This window comes from Pyrus communis, chromosome 5 (genome assembly GCF_041283825.1).
Source record: "Pyrus communis isolate YQ-2024b chromosome 5, ASM4128382v1, whole genome shotgun sequence".
NCBI lineage: Eukaryota > Viridiplantae > Streptophyta > Magnoliopsida > Rosales > Rosaceae > Pyrus > Pyrus communis.
In genome coordinates this window covers 31,402,845-31,426,361 of record NC_142569.1, presented here as the reverse complement: position 1 = coordinate 31,426,361, position 23,517 = coordinate 31,402,845, and the positions used below count along the sequence as shown (strand labels likewise).

General features: G+C 36.2%; 1 protein-coding gene and 1 long non-coding RNA gene across 2 annotated transcripts; both read left to right on the top strand.

Annotated features, from left to right (window-relative positions):
• The first annotated feature begins 746 nt into the window (after positions 1 to 746).
• On the top strand, positions 747 to 12,009 carry LOC137725959 (embryogenesis-associated protein EMB8). The gene is made up of 14 exons (XM_068464805.2): positions 747 to 1,241; positions 1,326 to 1,415; positions 3,202 to 3,263; positions 4,916 to 5,016; positions 7,090 to 7,179; positions 7,571 to 7,693; positions 8,096 to 8,173; positions 9,304 to 9,389; positions 9,868 to 9,916; positions 10,425 to 10,481; positions 10,562 to 10,692; positions 10,774 to 10,857; positions 11,158 to 11,224; positions 11,398 to 12,009. The coding sequence occupies exons 1-14, from the start codon at positions 967 to 969 to the stop codon at positions 11,842 to 11,844; spliced, it is 1,740 nt and encodes a 579-aa protein (XP_068320906.2). The 5' UTR covers positions 747 to 966; the 3' UTR covers positions 11,845 to 12,009.
• Positions 12,010 to 18,848: 6,839 nt separating this feature from the next.
• On the top strand, positions 18,849 to 22,227 carry LOC148697141 (uncharacterized). Its single transcript, XR_015962093.1, has 2 exons — positions 18,849 to 19,085; positions 20,525 to 22,227. It is a non-coding gene; the product is annotated as an uncharacterized LOC148697141 (long non-coding RNA).
• The last annotated feature ends 1,290 nt before the right edge of the window (positions 22,228 to 23,517 follow it).

Here is a 23,517-nt window from a genome sequence, read left to right as displayed (position 1 = left end):
AAAATGTCGGTGGTGTTTGGCTGTACATTTAAAGTGATGATTGGTGTTCGGTTTGCAAAATAACAAATATTAGGAAACTTTTTAAAGATGTGTTAAAATGTTATTTGTCACATCAAGATGTCAGCAAATTAGATACTGACTAATCACTACTCAAGTATCTTAATTTTGAAAATAAAAAGACTTGGCTCCTCGACTCCTCAATGGGATTTGGATCCTCTCCTGAGCTAATGGAGAGGATCCTTCTCGTCAATTATCTTGGATCGTTAAATTTTTATTCAACGAATACAAATAGGAGGTCATTTTAAAGTTATAATAATTATAGTCATTGAATAAAAATTCAACGGTCCAAGATGATTGATGAGGAAAATTCTCTCCATTAGCTCTCGAGGATCCAAATCCTTCTCAATGACCTTTTTAAAATAGTTTGTGGGCTGTTCATGCAACTCTATTTAGATATTCGGTTCATCATTACGTACTGATCATTTTTGGAAAAAAAAATCAATTAATTTAAGATTGTTTAGTTATCGAACAGAACAAAAACAGATGACAAACTTGATAAAACGTGAATATTGTTATTCATACACTTTCTTAAACATTATTACTAATTTTTTGTCATTTATCTTTTTTAATTTACTCGATTTGACGTCAAATAAGTGTATAAATAACAATACTCTAAACTATTTATCTATTTGATACAACTGAAAGTTAAAAATAAACAGTACTAAAAATGTTTCGTTAAAACTCTCGAATTTTATTTAGTTTTTGCAAGGAAAATCTTAGGTGAATAGCGTTCCCATTCATATTCAACGTTCTTATGAATAACGTTCCCATTCATCAACCGTTGGTATCCGTCAGCATGGGCCCCGCTCCCGAGAGCTGCTGAATATTTAGCTCACCTGTCCAACCATTTCATACGTCAAACGAAAATCAACTTTCATTTCCAGAAGCCAGAAATCATAGGAGGCGATGGATTGCAGTTGCAGGGACGTTCTCCTCCGCCGGGATTCCGATTCCGGCAACCCCTACATTCTTCTGTTCAACGACCTCTCTCTGATTCCCGTTTGGCATTACCTCTTCGCCTCCCTCGCGATTTCCGCTGCAATTCTTTACCACTTCCTCGAATTCCATTTCTTCCAAGACCTTTTCACCGCCTTCAGAGGCTCAGCCGTCTCCTTAACCTTCAACCCCTCCTCCCATATCTACCACGGCGTCGTTTCCAAGTGCCGGATTCTCCATTCCAGGTGCCAATTCAATACTATTTGATTAAGCAGCTAAAATCTTTGATTTTGTTGTTCAATTAACTTAATTAGTCTATTAACTTGCAGGTATTTGGCGACGCCGTGGCTCTCGAGCCCCCATTTCCAGACTCTTTTTCTCAGCTTCTTTGGACGGCCTCCTGCTTTCAGCTACCAAAGGTACGCTTGCATCTGTCCCATGTGGTCGACCCAATTTTCAAATTTTGTGGGAAAATGGGGGTTATTTATGTTTATGCATTTTCGCCATCTGGGTTAATTCAAGATTTGAAATTTGTGGTTGTTTTTGTGTGGTGGGTTCTTTTGCATCTGTGTGCAATGTGTGTTTTGGGAGTGAAATCTTTTGGAGTATTGTGTACTGCTGCAAAACCCAATTCGGCTGCGATTGTTACTACTTCAATTCTTCGTATGTGGATTAGGATTTTATGAATAATAAAAACACACGAATTTACTGTTCTTTGAGTCTGTTAAAAGATGCAAACCGCAAAGCAAATGTGATGTATTATATGAGTTGTCTGTCTGGATGATATCTTAAACCAGAATGCTCTCAGTTTACAATTCAGTGTGATTTTGGGAGGAGGTTTTAGTGTTCAGTGGGTTTTATATGTCTCTGATTTTATTTGGTTCAGATGTAGTCTTGTCGATATGCTTAAAAGTTATAACATTGATCATTTGAATAGGAGTTGTACAGGTTATGCCTAAATTTTTTCATCCACCGCCATTTTAGGCCTGTTATGTATTTAGTTGCATTATGTTCCAGGTTGGTGTAGTTTAAATCGGGCTTACATATTTTTTTCTTGTAAAAGGAAAGAATACAGAAGAGAAACCTTATTCTGTATGCTTTTCTGGCTGGCTTTAAGGTTTCGGGCTTGTTGAACAAGGTTCTAGAGGGAAAAAATACTGAGTATCCCAGCTGATATTAACACATAGCTGGCTCCCATCTAGGGCGACTTGAAGCCAACTAGGCTCCCTACTTTGCAAGGGTCGGCGGGGGGTTGGGGGAACATTTATTGTATACAGCCTTACCCTTGCTTTGCAAAGAGGTTGTTTCCACAACTTTTACCCGTGACCGTTCGGTCACAAAGAAGCAACCTTTCCGTTGCATCCCTCGCCCTCCATCTAAATAAACAAACAAAAAGGGTGACCAGAAGCCAACAAGGCTCTCTGCTTTGCGAGGGTCGGGGGTGGTCGGGAGGGAGGAGGGGAACGCCTATCGTATACAGCCTTACCCTTGCTTTGCAAAGAGGTTGTTTCCACAAATCTAACCCGTGACCTTTTGGTCACAAAGGAGCAACTTGTCCATTGCACCAAGGCTCACCCTCCATCTAAATAAACAAACAAAAAAAGGGCGACCCCAAGCCAACAAGGCTCCCCGCTTTGCGAGGGTAGGGGTGGGATGATGTCTAGTTTACACATCCTTACCCTTGCTTTGCAAAGAGGCTGTTTCCACAACTCAAACCCGTGACCTTTCGGTCACAAAGGAGCAACCTTTCCGTTGTAACTGAAGCTTAACGAGCTTCCCAGAATCTGAGTTTAACTTTATATAAGGTGGTTATAGTCCTGTTTGACACCCAAGGATAGATGTAACATGATTACAATGTGATTTATAGCCGTAATGATATATGAGATGGGTCTATTTGGGGAAATGAATCAGTTGGCTTGTTAGTTTACTAATTTACTGTCAAGAAATGAGAAATGTAACTGTATTGTTCTATATTGATCCTTAACTGTTTCTGTCTCGCTTTTAAAGGTTTGCTTGGATCTTTGATACTTTAACATTTTTTTCCATGATCTTGCTTTCTCGCATAGGTTTGCTACAATTTTGTGTCTCTACTAAAATATGTTTATATTTTTTAATACAGATTATACAACTGTCATTGACTATTCTTCCTCTTGAATTTTGATTCATGCTTTTGACTAACAGATAGCAATGTATATTCCCTCGCAGAGAAATTTTTCATCTATCTGATGGTGGAACCATTGCTTTGGATTGGCTAAGGAATTCTGATGGTAACTATTATTCATTTACCTGAAATTAATGACCATGTACGTATATTCTTTTATGGACGTTAGTGAACGCAAAGTAAAGGGTTAATTACATTGTACACTCTTCAGGTTTGGGGTTGATTTTCAAAATGGACCACGAGGTTCTAATTTTCTTATTTGCACCCTGAAGTTTTGAAATCGTATCAATTTACACCTTGTCTCTTTGAATATCTAATCCTCCATTTAATTGATGATTTTTTTGTCAATGTGGTTCTAATGTGGCTTAAACGATAGCCCACATAATGATCACAACTCACTATGCCATCAATTTAATGAAGGATCAAGTGATCAATCTGACCAAAGACATAAATTGATACAATTTGAATACTTATGGTATTAAATAAGAAAATTGAAACTTCATGACACATTTTTAAAATCACCCCAAATTTCAGGGGTATGTAATGTAGTTAGCACTAAATCATACTAGCCTTATCATTTTAATTTTATGTTTCTGATATACAGTAAAAATACAAGCATAAGCTCCATTGTTTTTGTAACTTTGTTTTCGTTCGATCGTATATTGTATTTCTTTGGTTGTGTTCTACTTGGCACTCATGTTGTGTTGGCTTATGTTGATAGGATGTGTAATGTGGGCTGTATTTATATTTGGTGTTTGTAAAAATGTGGTCTTTCATGTTCATATATTAATTCTTTCTCAAAAGAAAAGAATGCTTACTTGTTAATTGACAATAGTTCCTCAGTGACGTTATCTTTGGAGAAAGCAGTTGTAGGTTTTATTCTAAATTGGCATCGTCTATTTTTATTGTGAGGCTTCATGATACCATTTGTTCCATTGTGTGACCTTTATTGGTTGGACATTGCAATATTGTCAAATCTTTTTAACTGAAGAGTTGAAGTTCTATCAGCTAGATGGTGAATTGATCTCTCTACGGAATGTTGTAAAAAAATTTAAATTTAGGCAACCAATCTTTTCCGTCTTGGTAATTGGCCTGAAACAGGAGAAAAATGGAATTTTATGTCAAACTGAAATTTCTGTATTATTTTTGTTCAATATGAGATTTGTTATTAAATTTGTATGCTGCTGTGCTAGTACTAGGGCTATTCTTTTAATCTCCTGCGTATGTTGCATTTCTCTCATCTTTCTTTCCTCACTTTAGTGTACTGAATTTTCAATTCAATTGGTTGTACTCCGGTCCATTTCACGTTAGATGGACATCATTAGTAACTAATCCCGAGACAGCATCATCTAGACAGACGGACCCTTTAAACTCACTATAGGATAATAACAACTCAGTACACTTCCATATTTCAATAACGACCACACATAGCCTTTGAGCCTCCTAAACATAATTACTACCTAGTATTTTGTAAACTTGACCAGGCAAGTCTCAATGATATTCCTTGATTCAAACCCCTGTATCTTCTAAAACCCACCCAAAAGATTATTTTGGTTCTTCTCATACAGTAAATAAAACCATTTTTTTCATTGGTTGCAAAAAGAATTTTCACAATCTTAAAATGTGTCCCAGTGTAGTGGCTTTACTAATTATTTAGTTATCATGCTCGTCTGAAGTGTATTGACACTCTTGATTTCATGGTAATCGTCGTTGTAAATGCTTTTTCTTTTCTGATCCATGTGTATGCTTGTAATGCAGTTCTGGGAGGTGCTTTTAGCACAAACAATGCTATTCCTAAAGATGACACAACCCCTATCGTGCTGGTGATTCCTGGATTAACCAGCGATTCTGAATCTGCTGTAAGCTTAATCTTTATTTCTTCATTATTTATTTGCCTTTTTGTATAAACAGAATTCTCCAAATCCGCATCAAGGGCTCTGGTTCGAAACTGGGGTCCTCTGTGTCAAACCCTACAATTTGGAAGGTGGGAAATTCTTGCAGTTGCTAGATTAGATTGGTACTATAAGGAATTGAACCCGTTACCACGTGGGAGCAAACTACTTGACTAAACCCTTATTGGTACTCAATTTTTTAGTGTATTTATATTCTAGTAGTTATTGTTGTGGTCCCTGTCTCTAGGAATAAAATACAACAACAAGAAAGCCTTATCCCACTAAGTGGGGTCTGCTGTATGAATTATAGAATGCCAATGCGTTCGGTTTTGCGCCAAGTCTTCTATTAGCTTCAACCACTCCATGTCTTTTCTTAGTCTCTAGGAATAAAAGTACTCCATGTCTTTTTTTAGAGTCTCTAGGAATAAAATATTTGAACTAATTTAGTTGGTTCAAATAGAAATTTTGGTTTTAGTCAAGCAAGAAGTTAAAATAGTAAAATAAATTTCTCTAGAACTTCGAAAGCTGTTGAATCTTAGAATCTCAACTGAGTTTTTTTTTCTTCAGAAAAAATGTCTTTAAGATAGAACCTTTCCCACCCTATCCCAATGGAATTTGAGCTAGAGCTCACTGGCAGTTATAAACTTAGTACGAAATTGCTATTGGGGAACTTTTAAGATCTTCGCAAGGACTTTTTCGTCCTGTTGGTTATTATATGTCTGAAACACAAAACTAACTACAACTAGACCTGGCCATGGCCACATCACTCCTAGTCTCAGCCAAAATAGGAATTAAATTATCCGGGGTTCTTCAAACTGAAGTAGTTGGTCCAATCTATGCCATCCCATCTACAACAAGATTACACCCTGTAATCATGATAGATGTTGTACCACCCACACCGTTCCCCAGATGCTGACATTAATCAACCCGAAAGTGGATGGGAGCCTTTATGATCATGATTACTGAAGGAGAAGCTTCGGTTGGTTTATCCCAATTTCGTGGAATGCGCTAATACGTGAGTGGTTTAAAAGTTTTGATGATGGGATTAATGATGAAGGAGTTGAAGGAGTTGTCCCTTTCTGTTAGGTCGTGTTTATTTTGCCATAATCCAGTCCAGGAATGGGAAAGTAATTCCTATTTTACCAATATTAGATGTTTGGCACGTTGTCTGGCTTGCAATTTACCGGTCAATTTTAACAAAGAGGAGGGTTAGGATTCCAGTTAAGAGCGTATTTCGATTCCTTACCACACATGGAATGTAAATTTACACAAAAGTGAGCCATTGACCTGATTCAATAATGAAGTCAGAAATTGACCTTAGCATCGTTTCTTTTTGTTTAATGTGATGCTGTATCTATTAGTGTAGAGCTGATTTTTAGGTTTCACGATTTAATAGAAGTGGATTCCATGTTCACTCTTCATGTACCTTTTTTCTTTTTATTAATAATTTTGTTTCTTATGAAAACAAAATGCACATTTGTTGGGATTGCAAAGGCCTGGGTTCAGGTTTTAGGGTAAGAATCTCACTCTTCTGTTCTCTCACTGTTGTCCTGCTCCTACAACAAATGGAGGAAATGGAAAAAGGAGAGGACCTAGCTCCTAGCTTTAGAGTTATTTTTACTTTGTTTTTTATGTTTCACATTTATTTCATTGTGCTGTCACATTAGGAAATACTATGTTTTTTCATTTATTTTTATAGGAAGCATAACAATTAAATTGAAGGAAGTACAATCTACTGGACCAACAGTCCATAAAAACTAAAGAGCTGGCCACAACCTATGATTAACAAGCTACCACAAAATCTAAAGAAAATCTGCACCCTTATGCAGGACTTACATCAATAAATCATGTTTATCGATTTAACATATGAATAGATAGTTTATGATATGAATTACGAAGTCTTTTTCATTTATAGAAAAAATATAAGTGCTCCTCTTGATATCTTCTTTAGACTCATTCCATAATAAGCTTTTGTTATGTGTGAGATATGGTTTGTCTGCATTCATGATGATTTGCTGATGTTACTTCTTGTTGCTGCAGTACATAAAGCATTTTGCTTTCAATACAGCAAAAAAAGGATGGAATGCTGTTGTTAGCAATCACAGAGGATTGGGTGGCGTTTCAATTACAGTAAGAAGCTGTTTTAGAAGCAACAAAAGTTGACAAGCTATTGATATTAAAGATTCTGATAATTCTCAATCGTTAATGTTTAGTATTTTGTTGTTATTTTTCTATTGAGAAGCACACCTTATTCATTATCTATGAAACTAGAAAACAATTAAAAAGTGGGCAACCTATCCACAGAAGTACAAATAACATCCATTAGCAAACAGCTTCTACAAATACAGACAGAAAAAGGAAAAAAGAAAAGGATCCAAACGAGCATGTTGTTATAGTAATGTGTTCTGTGCTGCTTCTCTGTTGTCTAACTTTCTGGATGTTGTGCGTTTCTCTTTGAATAATTAGTTTTCTTATTAAGCCAATGAAGTAATCTCAGTGTTCTGTTTCTTGTTATTTTCAGTCCGATTGCTTTTATAATGCTGGATGGACAGAGGATTTACGGACTGTCGTTAATAACCTCCACCACGAATACCCCAAGGCTCCTTTATTTATTGTTGGAACAAGTATAGGTGCCAATATTTTGGTATGTTATTTGGCAGTGTTAGATTCGTTTTTAAGCCTTTTGTAATTATTAATTAGATTTGATATTTTATGGTATCATTTGATTTCACTACTTTTCTAATTCTGGATCCCTTAATCATATATTAACTTCATTTTTGTTTTAGAGGCACTCACCTTGCAGTTTTTAGCACTATTCTAATTTTTCTGAGATCAAACAGATCTTTATAGAACGTTATACAAGTCAATTTCATTATCTCTCTATATTCTCATTTGCTAGTATTTTTGGCATCAACTCTGCAAAGCACCGAGCTATATGAGTTGTTGGGAGATCTTTTAAAATAATTCCAATATAAAATTAGTTTTCAACATTCTCTGTTTCATTAATCGCCTGAAGTTGACATCCATTTTAATTAATTGTTTTCAGGTCAAGTATCTTGGGGAGGATGGCGAGAAGACTCCTGCTGCTGGGGCTGTAGCGATATGTTCCCCTTGGGACCTTTTGGTTAGTGTCTCAACTTAATGATTATGTGAAGAGCAATGTTTCTGGTTTGTGACTAAATGCATTGGCAGTGTCTGTGGACAAGTTTCTGTATATGGTTTTGTCCCAAATTTTCTTTTCTACTGTTAACCATTCCAGGCTGTTGCATATGTCCACAGTGATTAATGAAGGGGTCAGCAGGGGATAATACTAGGGGCTCCATAGTATGGATTCAGGGATTAAAATCTATAATAACACTCATGAACATTTTTGTTTGTCGGAACTTTGTTAGAAAGAGCTAAATATGTTAGTTAGCAGGGGATAATACTAGGGGATAATACTTTGGTCTGGGTTTCAGAGTTGAGTATTTTAACTTCTGAACATTTTTGTTTGTCAGAACTTTGTTAGAAAGAGCTAAATATGTTAGTTAGCCAAGCAGAGATACCTTTCAGTAAACCTATTGTGTACTAGTTCAACATATTAAGGTGTTGCTTAGCAATAAATTGCAGTGCATCATATATTGTACCCTGTGTTTTCTACTTTTGGAATCTCTTGGTTTTTTTTGGGGTTGCATGGCAGCGCAACGTGACTTGATATTTTTATTTATTTGAACTTGCATGAGAATCATTTTTATTTTAGGCCTTAGTGGCTAATTGGGTTCCAAAAGTTTTGGTATCATGTTGGACTTCGGCATTCATCATTTAGCCCGTAATATTAAAATCTATAATAACACTCATGCTGGTATGGCACAATAGCGTGAGACATGCATGGTTTCACAGTGTAGCATATACTGAACGGCAACTCTAATTTAACGTATCTTGGAAATATATGACCGTTTGAGTAAATGAAAAACAAAAAGAAAAGAAATATTAGACATCCTTTGTCGTACCATATACTGCTAGGCAAACAAACCATTTTGCTGTTGCTTTCTCCTCCGCTCACACCTGTCTGCAAGTTGCCAAACAAGCTTCAGCTAGATGAAAAAATTAATTGTGCATTTGATGCTATTGTTACAAAAAAAAAGAAAAAAAAAAAGAAAAGAAGGTGTTTCCTCCTTTCGCATGTGTCATGGAATTGAAATTAGCATTTGGTTTCTGCAGTAGTTTCATACTGAATGAAGTTACTTATCCTATGATTTTTTTTTTTTCTTGCAGATTGGTGATAGATTTATAGGCCGTAGGCTGTTGCAAAAAGTTTATGATAAAGCTCTAACAATTGGCCTTCAAGGCTATGCTCAACTGTATGTCTGTTTATTTAAACAATATTATGATAAAGTTTTAATTTGGTAGTAAATACCTCATAAAACATTATGTGGTGTAGGATAGAGTTGGGCAAAGGAATGTAGATAGCTCAACGGAAGTGAAAACAAAGATAAATTAAAGTAAAACAATAATAAAAGATGACTGGAATCACTCCAGAGGCATCACACCCATTCTTAGGCTCTCACCAAGAATTTTGGCATCTCACCAAAATAATCAAATTGCAGGATAAGAATTCCAATCTCTGGAAAACCAAACTTTTTTATTCATCAACTCTTCATTGTTTTAATCTGAATTACAAAGGGGTTATTTTTAAAAGGCTAGGACTATGTATGTATATTTGCTCCACTGTATGCACCGTATTCATTTAGTTGCTTACAATATCAAAAAGGTAGGAATAGGATCTATTTATTAACAATAGTTTCTGTCCTTTTTACAAATCATAAATGGTTAATGCAGAAACCAGCCTCACTTCTTACGGCTCGCTAATTGGGAAGGCATAAAAAAGGTCGGTGTTTCTTTAAGATTTTTTTGTTGAGCTCAGCATCATTGTTAGAGCAGCGAATAAAGTTGATACTGGACCTCTGTACTCTGCTAGAAAGTTTATCACATTATGAAATATTGTTAAAACCTGCAGCAAGTAATTTTACTTCTGGAATGTTCAACTTTTAAACCCATGGGAACTTTAACGAAAAGCTCCCAGTACTGTTCACTTTAACGAAAAGCCATATTTTTACACTACAAAATTAATCCTGGTACTATTCACTTTACCCGTTATTTTGTCCTTATCGTTAAAACTCAAAGTTTTCAAGTCCTTTTCATTAGTTTTCCTTTAAACCCATGGACCCCATAAATTGAATTTAATTGTGGATTTAAATATTACTCATGAAAAATAAGAAACGTCCAAATGAAACAGTTGTGTGGAAATAGTCTGTGTGTGTCTGTGTATGCTTCGTTGAGTGGCGCTACCTGCCTTGTACTAATGTTTGTTTTGTTCTTATCTTGTTCTTCAATAGTCGCGCTCTATTCGTGATTTTGATCAGCACGCCACCTGCATTGTTGGGAAATTTGAGGTATAATGTAGATTTCACTAGTTCCTCATACCTTACCTTTGCTCTATTTATTGCGTTAAGCATCTGTTTTTCCTTTACAGACTGTGGACACATATTACAGGCGCTGTAGCAGTGCTACTTATGTGGGAAATGTAGCTGTCCCGTTGCTCTGTATCAGTGCTTTAGATGATCCAGTCTGCACTAGGGAAGCCATTCCTTGGGATGAATGCAGGTGGACTTCTTAAAGTGTTTTCTTTCATCAGTTTCTTCTTTCACATAAGTTAAGCATATGCCTTGTATTTGTCTTCAATAGGGCAAACAAAAATATTGTATTAGCTACAACAAAGCATGGAGGACACTTGGCTTTCTTTGAAGGATTAACTGCTTCTGGCATCTGGTACTTCATGGTTCCATGTTATTTCTATACCTTTCTCTTATGTTTGCATTAGTCGCCACTTTGGAGATTAACTTAATGTATTTGTTCCTATAAACTTTATATTATTATACGTGGCTAGCAACCTGTGTAACGATACTTTATAGCTTGTCCTTTTGAAGCTGTCGTAATATGGTATATTTGTGTTCATTGCGGCTATTGTGGTCATAATACTCTCTTTGCTATGGTTGGCATGCGCACTTTTAGGTAGCTTCATCATAGCTTTTGTTCTAACATGCGTGATTAATTTTCTTTCCCTTGCAGGTGGGTAAGGGCTGTTGACGAATTTCTTAAAATTCTTCACTCTAGCCAATATATGCATGTACAGAAGGTATAATTTTATTTTCCTTAGTCTTTGAGTGCTTAATGAAGGAATGTCGTTATTGGGTGCATGAAGCGGAGGTTTTAGATTCTGATACTGTCCAGAAGTATATGCAAATTGTTGTTTGTGCAGCATACAGGCCATTTCTGCAAATTAATATTCTTGATCTTCATGTTTTTCAGATGGTGAGTTCTGGCCCGCAGTTGTCGTTGGACTCTTCAATAGATCATCAAGGTCCCTATGTAAACATTGCAGACGATGGAATGGTAGTTGCCGTTGGAAATGAACAGGCAATGGAGACTAAGATGGAAGATGTACTTGAACCACAAAAGATCCATGACAGAGAAACTAACGAAATGGTTTCAGGAGAACAAGATGAACAGATGATTCAGCCAGAATCACACTCTTTGGCAGAAATCCCCCAATCATCTGAACAAGTTACTAACGCGCAGGATGCGAAGCCTCTTGATGTAACTACTACTGTTAGACGGTGCTTAGATCAGCTATCCCGACGGACTAAGTGGTCGTTGTGGTTGCTTGTGTATGTTTCCATCGTGACAAGTTGGCCATTGATTGGTTCTGCACTTAAAATTGTCTTGCAAAAGAAGCTCAGAAATTTATTTGGGTGATTCTATTGCCACCCCCTAATATCCGAGGAATTTAGATAATGATAATACATGTAAGAAACTTGTTTCGTCTTAAAACACATTGACAATCGTCGCTGTAATGTTTACATTATTTTCAGAAAGAAAAAAAAAGAAAAAAAAATAAAAATCAAGTTCTATTGATATTAATATTCTGTAAAATATTATGAAATGAAAGAAGATTATATACCAGTTGAGTCATCAGTCCGGTCCGACGACATGTTGATTCTTTTGCTCAGCCACCCCATTTTGCTGAGGTATATAGGAACATGTATTCTGATGAATAATTTGGACAACTACATCAATTCGGTCCTCAAATATTCACCTTCATTATCACTGTGGATCACCTATATATCAAACTTGTACTGACATTGAATCATCTTATGACACTGTTGCAATAATTCATTCACTTTGCCTTTGGTTTTCATAAGACAAATTCACATCATTCGAGTACTGTTGGAACCAAATCTGCACTGTTGTGGATGGAGGAGGTCTGCAAGCCTGGATATCTATAAGAAAGCAAGCAACCACATTCAACTTGAAGTACAAGTGTGGTTATGATACCCCGTCCTAAATTTGTTGTATTTTATTGTATCGAACGTATGAAATTATCAAATTGCCCTTGAGGCATGAACGTTGACTTTCGTTGACAGTCTCAACGTAATGTGTATGACTAATTTTCTTAGTTTATTCTTTTTGTAATCATCACCACGAACGCGTGAGCATGAATGGATTCGAATTTGAAGTTATAACGAAGATTTTACGTTACGAAACGTCCAATGTTTTTCGAATATTTCGTGTTTCATCTTTAATGACCTTAATGTGTGAGCCACTGGGGCCCACAATGAATTCTTGTCCCCCAATCCTCTCACTTTTCCCCGTGGCCCCCTCTCCTTTTTCCCATTTCTAATATACCTGTCTCTCTCTCAAAACTCTCTATCTCTCTAAGCTCTCACTCTCGGTCTTCTCGTTTCTCTCTGGAACTGCCCTCCCCAAGGGCACCACACACAACAACAAACAACAATGACAACACCTCCCACCACCCAACAACCCTAGTTGTGAACCCAGAAACGAACGAGAAACACCCCAAAACCCCTCCTCCTTCGCTGCACAGTGAACTCACTGTTCACCGAAGCTCTCCAGCGAGTTTCCACGTTCTTCGATGAAGGTAAGCCTCAAACCTTGTCCAAAAGTTGTAGATCATACTTTGATGTATGTTTAGGAGTAGTTTTGAGAAGTTTGGTGATGTTTGGACGTAGGAAACCCACAAGGAAAACTTCCCCAGCATTCCAGCAAGGACCACCACTTTGCAGCCATTTTTCGACCAACTCTGGCCACCACTCGATCACAACTTGGTATGAATCTCTTCTCCTTGTGTCAAGCTTCATTTGGCTTTTGAAACATCGAAAATGGTTGAGAAACAAGCTTAAATGAAGCTCGAGAAGTTGAGCCCAGAAACCGACCAGTTTCAGGCCTTGCGAAGAAGATGAGTAGTCTTTACTCGCGGGTGCGTGAGGCTGCACGTAGTGCAACCATGGCCGGTGTGTGGAGCACACGCGCCTCTGTAGAAGGTACTGTGCTCTGCTGCTGTCCACGGTGGAGCCAGCAAATTTTCTGGCAACCCATCTCGGCGCGTAGCGACTCGTGCAGTGGCCCGTGGCCTCCTAGGCCACCGCCCCATGGTGGCGTTTGGGGGAACCCAAGGTCCGCCCTTAGATTTTTCGACGTCCTAAATTCGATTATGACGTTCATTTTCCCAAATTCAATCGTTTTAGCATAGTTATTAATTGGTCCCTTTATGTACTTAGGTGCGTTTGTTAGTGGTGTTTCCGTCCTCCCTAGTTCGAACAGCTCTTCGGCGACAGAATATTTGTGAATGGACCCCTTCCAAAATGCATGATTTTATTACTAGAAATGCATACATAAAAAGCATGATTTTATGACTACGTTTTATGAAATGTTTATTGAGTTATCGGATTTACGCTTTATGAAATATCATGCTTTATCAAATTTACGTTACTAAGATATTTATGAATATGATTTATGATATGATGTTTAAGCTATCGAGCTCCGATGAGATATATTTTGGAAAGATTATGTTCATGATTTTTTGTGCTTACTTAGTGGATATTCATACATATGTGCCTTCGGGCGGAAGATATTTATATATGCCTTCAGGCGGGCGATGTAGTGCCTTCGAGCATTGGTGATACCACTACAAAGCACACTATATATGATATATGTTCTACGAAGGTTTTATGGCATGCTAGGGTTTTTGAAAAACCTATTACTTATTATTTTATATGAATTTTCTAAAGCTGGGTGTTAGTACGTTGAAGAATAATTGTTTTAGTATTACAATATAGAAATTTGGTTCACTCATGTTTTGTTTTGCGCCCCCTCAGAACCTAGGAACGAGGCACACGACCCGAGCTACGAGGCATTCCCATATCAATGAATTTGTGTCCTCCTCTCTGCGTAGGACATCTTTTGTAATCGCACCTTCTAATATTCCTTCCGCTTGTTTTTCGATTTAGTAGTATGCTCTGAACATGTCATGCATTATCACTTTTAAATTGTTGGCAATTGAATATTATATTTTATTAAGGTTTGTACTTGATTACTTTATTGCGTTGTTACACGTGAATTTTATATGCATGCTTTACATGTTCTCAGCATTTGCATTCATGAAATAGCTTGCATCACCCTCGGGTGTCAACCAGCACATGGCTATGTCATTGTCCTTCGGACACCAGGATTGGGGCGTGTCTACCAACCAAATGTTGTCCAACGGTCAAGTTAGTAAGCTATATTGTGACTCAAGCAGTGGGCAAGAAAATAATATATATGTTATGGAACATTTACCAAAGTTATGTTCTAGATAAGTATATTTATACTAATCGGGAGATAGACCTTTTAACATAGATAAATAAAACATTAATTAGTGTCAATACATTATAAAAATTAAGGGAAATACCCAAAAATAGGACAATTTCTATCTTGGGACAGAAATAGGACATTTCAAATATGCACACGCCATGCACAATAATCGGACAGAAATAGGATTTTTTTTTCTACACCTTGAAATGACCAAATTGTCCTCTCATATAAATGGGTTATCTAGAAATTCCAGCTCTCATTTCTCATTTTGTAGAGAGAGAAACAGAGAGGAGAAAGAGAAAATCTCTCTTCCCCAATTCTAGTTCAAAGAACCCTAACCCACCCATCTGCATCCAAGAGCTCTCTCTCTCTTTCTCTCTCTCCCCTTTCTCTCTACATTTCGAATATGCACAAGAGCTCTCTCTCTAACCCACTCATCTTCTTCGATTTTTACCTTTTCATTTGTAGGTTTTGTGAACTGGGTTTGCTTAATTTTGCTTTTTGACTGATGGATTTTTGGAGTTGAAGTGATTGGTTTGGTGTTTCTTGGAGGAGATCCAAATCCTTCAATTTTGATTTTTTTCTTTTTTATCATATATGTTATGCTCACATATCTGAGCTCAACGCAAAAAACTCGTAGCTCATAGCTCTCTCTTCGAAATTAAAAAATGACCCTAAACTTTATATGAAGGATCGAAGATTCATTAATTTGAATTTGGTCAAGAATTTGAAAAAATTGCAGTTCGAATGGGCACAAAAGAACCCAACTGAATCAAAGGAAATTGTTTCACGAACTCGTTCGTTTTTTTTTTTTTTTTTTTTTTTTTTGTATTTGCAGGGCCTGCTAATAGGATTTTTAGTACCTATGAAAAGAAGGTTAAAATCACACAAAATACTTGCAAGAGTACAAGGATGTTGAAGTATAGATGCTTCTGCAAGGTCGTTCTCCAAAATGACTATTTAAATAATTTATGTAAAAACAATTCCTAATGAACTACTTAAAATTTAAAATTTAGAAATATGATTTAGAAATTGGGTAATATAATAAAAAACGAATTTTAATTAAAAACAAATAGTAAATTCACCCAAAAGTAATACGATAAAAGAAAAGAGTTTTTAAATACCAATTTATAAAAACACTAGGGTTCCGCCATCACCTAGCAATCCTATGTTTTTTTACCAATTACTTGTGATCTATACATGCCACTTTGAAGGTAAGGTTTTCCTATTATATATTCTTCTTGGAACCTCTAACGTAGAACGTATATCTAACATGTAATCCGTCCAGATGTTCAAATCAAATATGAACATGAGAGACTCATTTTTGTGGAGCCTAAAATAATCCCATAAATTCTAGAGGTGACACGTGGACCTTTATTCAAGAAAGACAAGATTGCCCTCAATAAATGGGCAGGCTTCTCAGATGCTCCCACGCGCAGCTCACGCCTCTAGAGGTCTCACCAGCTAAACACAACTGCCCATAGCTCACCTGCCCTTGGCACGGAATTAAAGATAAGGATTAATTACCCAAATCCTATCTTTAATACATTCCTAATTGAAGATTAACTCCAATCAAGTAAGTAATCCTAATTTAAATCAATTATGGATAATTACCCCATTATCTCAAGATATTATTTCCTATTAAATATCTTGGGAATATTTAGAGAATATCTCTCCATTAAACAATATATGGCCAACCCTAACCCTATAAATACCCCATATTCTACCAAATTCAGAGAGCTTTTGCAACCCTAAAAAGCCCTAAACACTTTACTCTCTTAGAGAAACTAACTTAGGCATCGGAGATCCGTTGACCTACCCCCCCCCCTCACCTCATGGGCACGTGAGGCTTAGGTCTCTGATCAAAGGTGTTGATTTTTTTGTGGATGCATTTTCGTCAAGACTGAAGACGGCGGAAATTTGTATCGACAATTATACTTTGTGAAAATCCTTTGAAAAGCCATGTAACCCTTAAGACATGGTGTTCATCTTAAGTGAAATTACATTATTAACCATAAGAAACCAGAGTCAATTTCAGGGAACCTTCCGACCAAAATTACTTCAAATTACTTTTCCAAATATCCTAATGGTGGTCAAGTATTAAGACAATTAGATAGTTTAAAGTGGTGATCAATAATTCAAAGCGTGCATGGAATCAATCATAAGCAATTAAATAAACATTACATATCCATGCTAAGGCTCAAGGCTTCGCCCTATCAAAACAGATTAGTTACGCATATTCATAATTAAAATCATAAAAAATATTATTATGAAGAAAAAGATTGAAAACACTTTAAAGTAAAAGTCTGAAAATCTTCAAGAACCCTAACCAATTTCCTATCTCCAAAGACTTTTATTGAGGGATTGTTTATGTATAGCGATATAAGGCTATACATAACCAATCTCCTAACTTAATTATAATAAAATATAATAGAAAATAAAGTCCTAATTAAGTTAGGAGAATTTGTAAAGGAACTGCTCAGCCACATTTTAGCCTCAAATATCCTCCAAATCTGGTCTATGACAACTTGGTTTAAAGATCAGAACATTCTGAATACATATCTAGAAGGGGCTGAATCCAAAATAGGTCATCTTGAGCTCCAAAACTTGCAATCCAGCCTAAAACATAACTTTTTTCAGTACCACATACTACTCCTTTATTCTATTTCCAGAAAATAACCGCTTGGTGGAAAAATCTGATATTTTCACACGATCTAGCTAAGCAACTCATGAACGTCCTCCAACTGGAATTACTCCAAAATTTATCCATTTGGTCACGTTTTGCCCCAGAGGAAGTCGAAAGTCCTGTATTGAAAATATAATTCAGAGTATCAAAATTCTTCCAAAATAATAGCCAAAACATACTAAGAGTAGGGTTAAATATATAATATAAAATCTACTCATCACTTGCCTCGGAATCAAAGGAAAAAGTACTATACGTTAATGTGAAAAGTATCAAAGATGTAAATACACACCATCTACACAAAATACACTATATGCACACCACATGCACATAATATGTACAGTACATGCACATGATATGCATATAACGAGAGAAACTTTAACAGCAACATATTGGTATAATGGATACAATTAAAATATAATTGTTATGTATATAAGGTTATAGTGACAGTTTGAAAAGTCTTGTTACGTATATCAACTACCGCTTAACCGTTCACGTGAAAAACATGTTACTCGTTGTCGTTATTTCACGGAGACGCATAATCCTTAATATCCCCTAAGTTTTTTCTTAATTTTGTTTTTCGCCGAGGCTAACTAGGTTGTGGTCATACTCACTAAATTCTGAGGCACAACATATGTGCATCATAACTAACTAGTGAACATTCCCACTTCTCATATTAAAATGTAGCCATGCACACCATATGTCCACCACGGAAAAAATTTCACAAATTTCTGCAATTGAACACTTGAACCAAAAATTGTTCCATCTCAGTCTTGTAGCACGTCAAAACTTGAAATTTATTCAACAACCGATATGCCCTAACATGAAACACAAACCTTAATTAACTTCTAAGTATTAATTCATGTTACAAACAACCCATTTATTCCATAAATCATTAATGAAGGAACTTCAAGCTAACACCCTATACATTATGCCTGCTGAAGCTTCAATCGCTGGAAAAAAATGGAACCATTCGGCCAAAACAGAAAATATGGTACAAAACTCAGCTCACTCTTCTCACCTCTCTCTCGCATCCCTTTGTTCGAAATCAGAGGTATAAGATGAACCCAAAGCCCAACTCACTCTTCTTGCCTCTCTTTGGACTTTCATCTCTTTGAAATCGAAGCTTAGAGATCTGAGGAAATGAAGGAGAGTAGAGAGAAAAAGTGAGAAGATAGAGGAAGGGCAAGAGAGTAGAGAGAGAAATCAGAAAATAGGGGAGAGAAAGTGAGGAATAACCCATTTATATGTGGCTATTTTTGTATTTTCGATTTGTGCATGATGTGCATGGCCAATTTATCCTATTTATGTCCCAAAATTAAAAAATTGTCCCATTTAAGGATATCTCCCTCTCAAATTAACCCTTAATTGTGATTTAAAACAGTAGAGGAAATACCATGTACCTTCTAACACTTAATCACTAGTGGCTGTTATGTTAAGCCTTAAAATCTCAGTCAAATACTTTTTCGATCCGCGCCAACCTTCATCCTCAGCCCTCAACTACCCACAACTCTCTCTTTTCCAATGCCACTACCTACAAACATCTCTTCTCTCAATCTCTCTCCTCTCCTAACAAAGTAACAACCATTTCCCCAGATGACCACCCCGACCGACATCCCCCCACAGAGCCACCACAGATTAATCGACACTCTACACTGGAGAGGTAAGTTGCATGGAAGTTTATTAAATAGTCAATCCTACATAGGAAACGAAAGAATTATAAAAAACTTTCTGATTTAGTATATGTATTATGTTTCCTTAACTTTGTTCGTATTTAGTTGATGATGTTTGGTTTCTGGGTATTCAAATGTTGTTCATTTCCCTGTTTTGATTGTTTGTTTGTTTTTAGTATCTTGGTTTGCATTCTTTAATAATTGCCACCTCTGCATTAGTGTCAAACTTTTCTTGTATATGTGATCCTGCAATAGTAGAGCGGAAAAAACAAGCTTTTTCTCAAGGGTTAAAAGGGTGTCGAGCTGTATTGTTGTTGTCGGCATGTCTTTGAGTGCAAAAATTTCCATTTTTATTTGTAAGGATTGACTGAATTGAGATTAGAGTCGTATGATTATGTGTTTAATTCTCTCTACCATGCTATGGTCAATCTGTTTTCAAATCATTCTGAGTTTTTGTATCTTTTGGTAGTTATTGACGGATTGTTACTTTGCTCGATGTACCTAAAAGAGATGCAAGTTGTCTGGATAATGGTAGAGGTTCTATCTTGATAGATAAGCCCATTACGAAACACATGGAAACTATTTTTGAAGGGATGAACTTCTCTTTTAAGTTGTTTCTTGGTATTTTCGTTGATCCATTCGATCAAAGTTCTGTTAAACTACTGTTGTGTATAGCCAACAACTATTTGTGAAATATTAACTTTGTTTCATCAAATTTGCATATCAAAGTTCTGTTAATCTTGTAAGATTGTTTAGCTATTCCATTTTTTTTCCATAACTTGAGCCATGTTCACATCTAAAATTTATTGGTGATGTTATTCTCTAAGAATTATCAGGCTATTAGAAATAAAATTGATTTCTATTCTTTTTGAAATTTTTCAAAAGATTTGCCATTTAAGTTTGCTGTGGAGCTCTAAATGTGACATGAAGATTTTACTAAAATGGTTGGGTTATTGTGCACTTAGAGGAAGTTTACTGATTGGGTTTATTGTATGACAGTCACTGGCGGAGCTACAACATGCCTAGTGTAGGCAGCGGCGCCCACTTGAAAAAATAGTGCACGTTTTGTCCTGTTGGTTTGCAAAGGCAAATTGATAATTATACAACTTTTTAGTTAATAAATCCCCCGCAAATCCAACCCCATGTGATTTGATTGGCCCACTAAAGACCAAACACAAAAATCCAATTATTAAAATTAAAAAATAAAAAAAAACTAGGTTATAAGATAATAAAATAGTTAACTAAACCCTAGAGTATGCACTTTATATGCATCACGGAACAAGATTCATGAACACAACATTACAAGGGTTTCAACAGTTTGACTCACCTTATTAAAGTGTGATACAAGTTTATGTCTGAGATTTACGAATTGAGAATGTCATATGTTGATTTTGAATTTTTAATATCCTGATGATTTTGTATTCAACAGGGTGCAAGTTTGGCTATCTTAATTGATTTGTTAATTTCTGATGGCGAGCTTTCTACAACGCTTCTCCAGCCATGCTCGTCTTTCTCGAACCACTCTCATCCCAGGGTCCAAACCTTTTTTGGTGGATTCATTTGGGGAGGTCAAATCTGGTGAGGTAAGGATGGCCCTTGGCATCAGAAGAACATATTCATAGTGGAGTACAACCCTCATCATTTTCTTTCTACAACTTAGTCTGATTAATTATATGTTTTACTGACTCTTCCATGTTGAACATCATCCATTTCTTCGAGTAATCTCACATATGTTAGGGAAATAGTTTTTGGTAGTACATTCCAATTGGGGCATTTACGCAAATTGTTATATTTCTGTGAAACTAAAAACTTTAGGCCATAATTTTTTTCTTTCCATGAACACACAAGTTTTGAATAGTCAGCAAGCCAGTTTTTACTTTGTTTTGTGCTTGGTAGTATCAGTTGTCCTTTGTCTTTCCTTCTAATTCTTTCATTGGCACACGTGACAACTTGTAATAGACTTACCAGTTACAACTACCACTCAACAAGGATCAGGGTAAGTAGAAAGGTGGAAAATCAACTTTACGTCTAGATGGAAGTATGTTTTGGATTTTGTTTCATTTTCCGTTCCTTTTTTTTAGTTCCAATTGAAAGAAGTATGTGGGTTTTGATGAATAAAATTCTATTGTATAATTTGTTTATTTAATTGTTAGGATTTTCTGTGTTTGAGGTATCTTCTATTATAGTTAACGGCAATACATTTTTAACAATTTTTACATAAGATTTGTCTTTGTGCACTAGGAATTCTGCTCACTAGTGTAAATGATTTGTTAGAAATCATTGTCTTAGGTGTTTTCTGTTATTGTAAATAATGTAATAGCGATATATAGGTATTATACTTTATGCTTAACGTAATCTTGTGCACCAGGATCTCTACTAAACAATGTAAATATTCTATCGAAAATCATATTTGTTTTCTACTGAAGTTATCTGAATATCTATTTATATTTCATCTTGATTTTTTTGCATAGTGACGAATCATGCCACTCTTCTTAGAGTCAATACCAAACCCAAACTACTTGACGAGGGTGTAATTGCAACATTTGCCACCTTCACCCTTTTCCGTGCCATCAGCACAGCCACTACAACAAATGAGACTCAGACCTAGAAGCTTAAGCGCATTGTCGACAAGCTCCTTAACCTCACAAAGCTTGAGAGGCACGATTATTCCATCATTTTCAGGTTGAAAATGGGCCTCAATCGGTACGGACTAGCAATCTCGAGTATTGGATCAGCATCTTCTGACTCTGGGCCTGCTTCTATAGAATCCAAGGTTGCAAAAAAGATTGCATTTGATATAAAGATTGAAAAATTTGACGCAGCGGCAAAGATCAAGATCATAAAGGAGGTTAGGACTTTCACTGAATTGGGACTGAAGGAGGCTAAAGAATTAGTGAATAAGGTCTCTGTTGTGGTGAAGAAAGGGTTAACCAAGGCGGAGGAAGAGCCTATTGTCAATAAGCTAAAGGAATTGGGTGCTACTGTCATATTTTATTTCTCGATGGTGATTTTTGTGCTACTATTTCAGTCATCTGCACTTTAAGGTGAATATTTTACAGTTATTATTACACTCAACATGAGTGCAAGAGGACAAAACAGACGTATAAATATCACTGACTACTGTCGTGGACTTGTTATTTCTCTCTTACCAGCAAATTGAACTGTATGTTTTCTGTAGTGTTGGAGGATGGATGGTTTTGGTAAGAATTGAAACAAAAGGCTTCTTTACCGCTAAAAACATTGAGAATTGAACTAGAAGATTTTGCTCCATCCAATTTTGAATGCGATAACATTCAACCTTTTATCTTTGGGTTTTTATCACAAATTATCTTTGAAATTTACCCTCACCATCAAGATAGTCTCTGAAATTGAAAATCAATCAATGAAGTCCCTGAAAATAGGTGTCGCAAATCAATGTGGTCATTCCATCACGATTCTGATAAAAATTTCATTAAGTGCTGATGTGGCACATAAATAGGCCCCAGAAAGGTTTTTATCACAAATGGTCTTTGAAATTGACTCACACCATCAAGATGATCCCTGAAATTGACCCACCATCAAGATGGTCCCTAAAATTGAAAATGGATGAATGTAGTCCTTGAAAATAGGCGTCGCAAATCAATATGATCATTCTGCCACAATTCTGTAAAAAAAATTTGTTACGTGCTGATGTGGGTTTAATAATTAATTAAAAAAGTCATCTAAATACCTTTTTGCACAACAAATTTTTTTTCTTATAGTAAGACCTACTCCGAAGAGAGATCCTTTCCATAAATTCAAAGGCACAAGGTTTAACCAAGGCCTCAAAGGGGGTTTGAAAATAGTTTTCAACCAACAATAGACGCACCTCGGTTATAACCTCATTATCTCAAGGCATACCTCGTCATTCTTTGAGTCACCAGACCACAAAAAAAAACCCTAAACAAACTCTCTAAGATTAAGGTTGTGAGGATGTTGATCGCCTAAATATTAACTGTGATGTCCCAGAAGTTATTGCCAATCAGCTAAGCCATCACCAAAAGTGATCTCGATCCAAGTTCAATTCGGTGAAGGGTGTTGAAGTGTGTAAAGATGGGTATATTGAGATTTTTTTAGAGGATAGATAGCAAATGAGGTAGAGAAATATGGACTAGGATCAGAGGTGATTGCCGGACTGGGTATTTGGGTTCATAACTTTTTATTAACTATTAAATTATTAAACCTATTTGTAATTTTTTAAATTTAATTAGACTTGTGTAATCCATTTGCGTGTCACATCAGCACATAACATAATTTTTGACAGAATTGTGACAAAAGGACTACATTGATTTGGGACACTTACTTGCAGGACTACATTGATCGATTTTCAATTTCAGGGACCATTTTGATGTCGCAGGTCAATTTCAATGACCATTTGTGAGAAAAAAAAGGACTTATGGGACC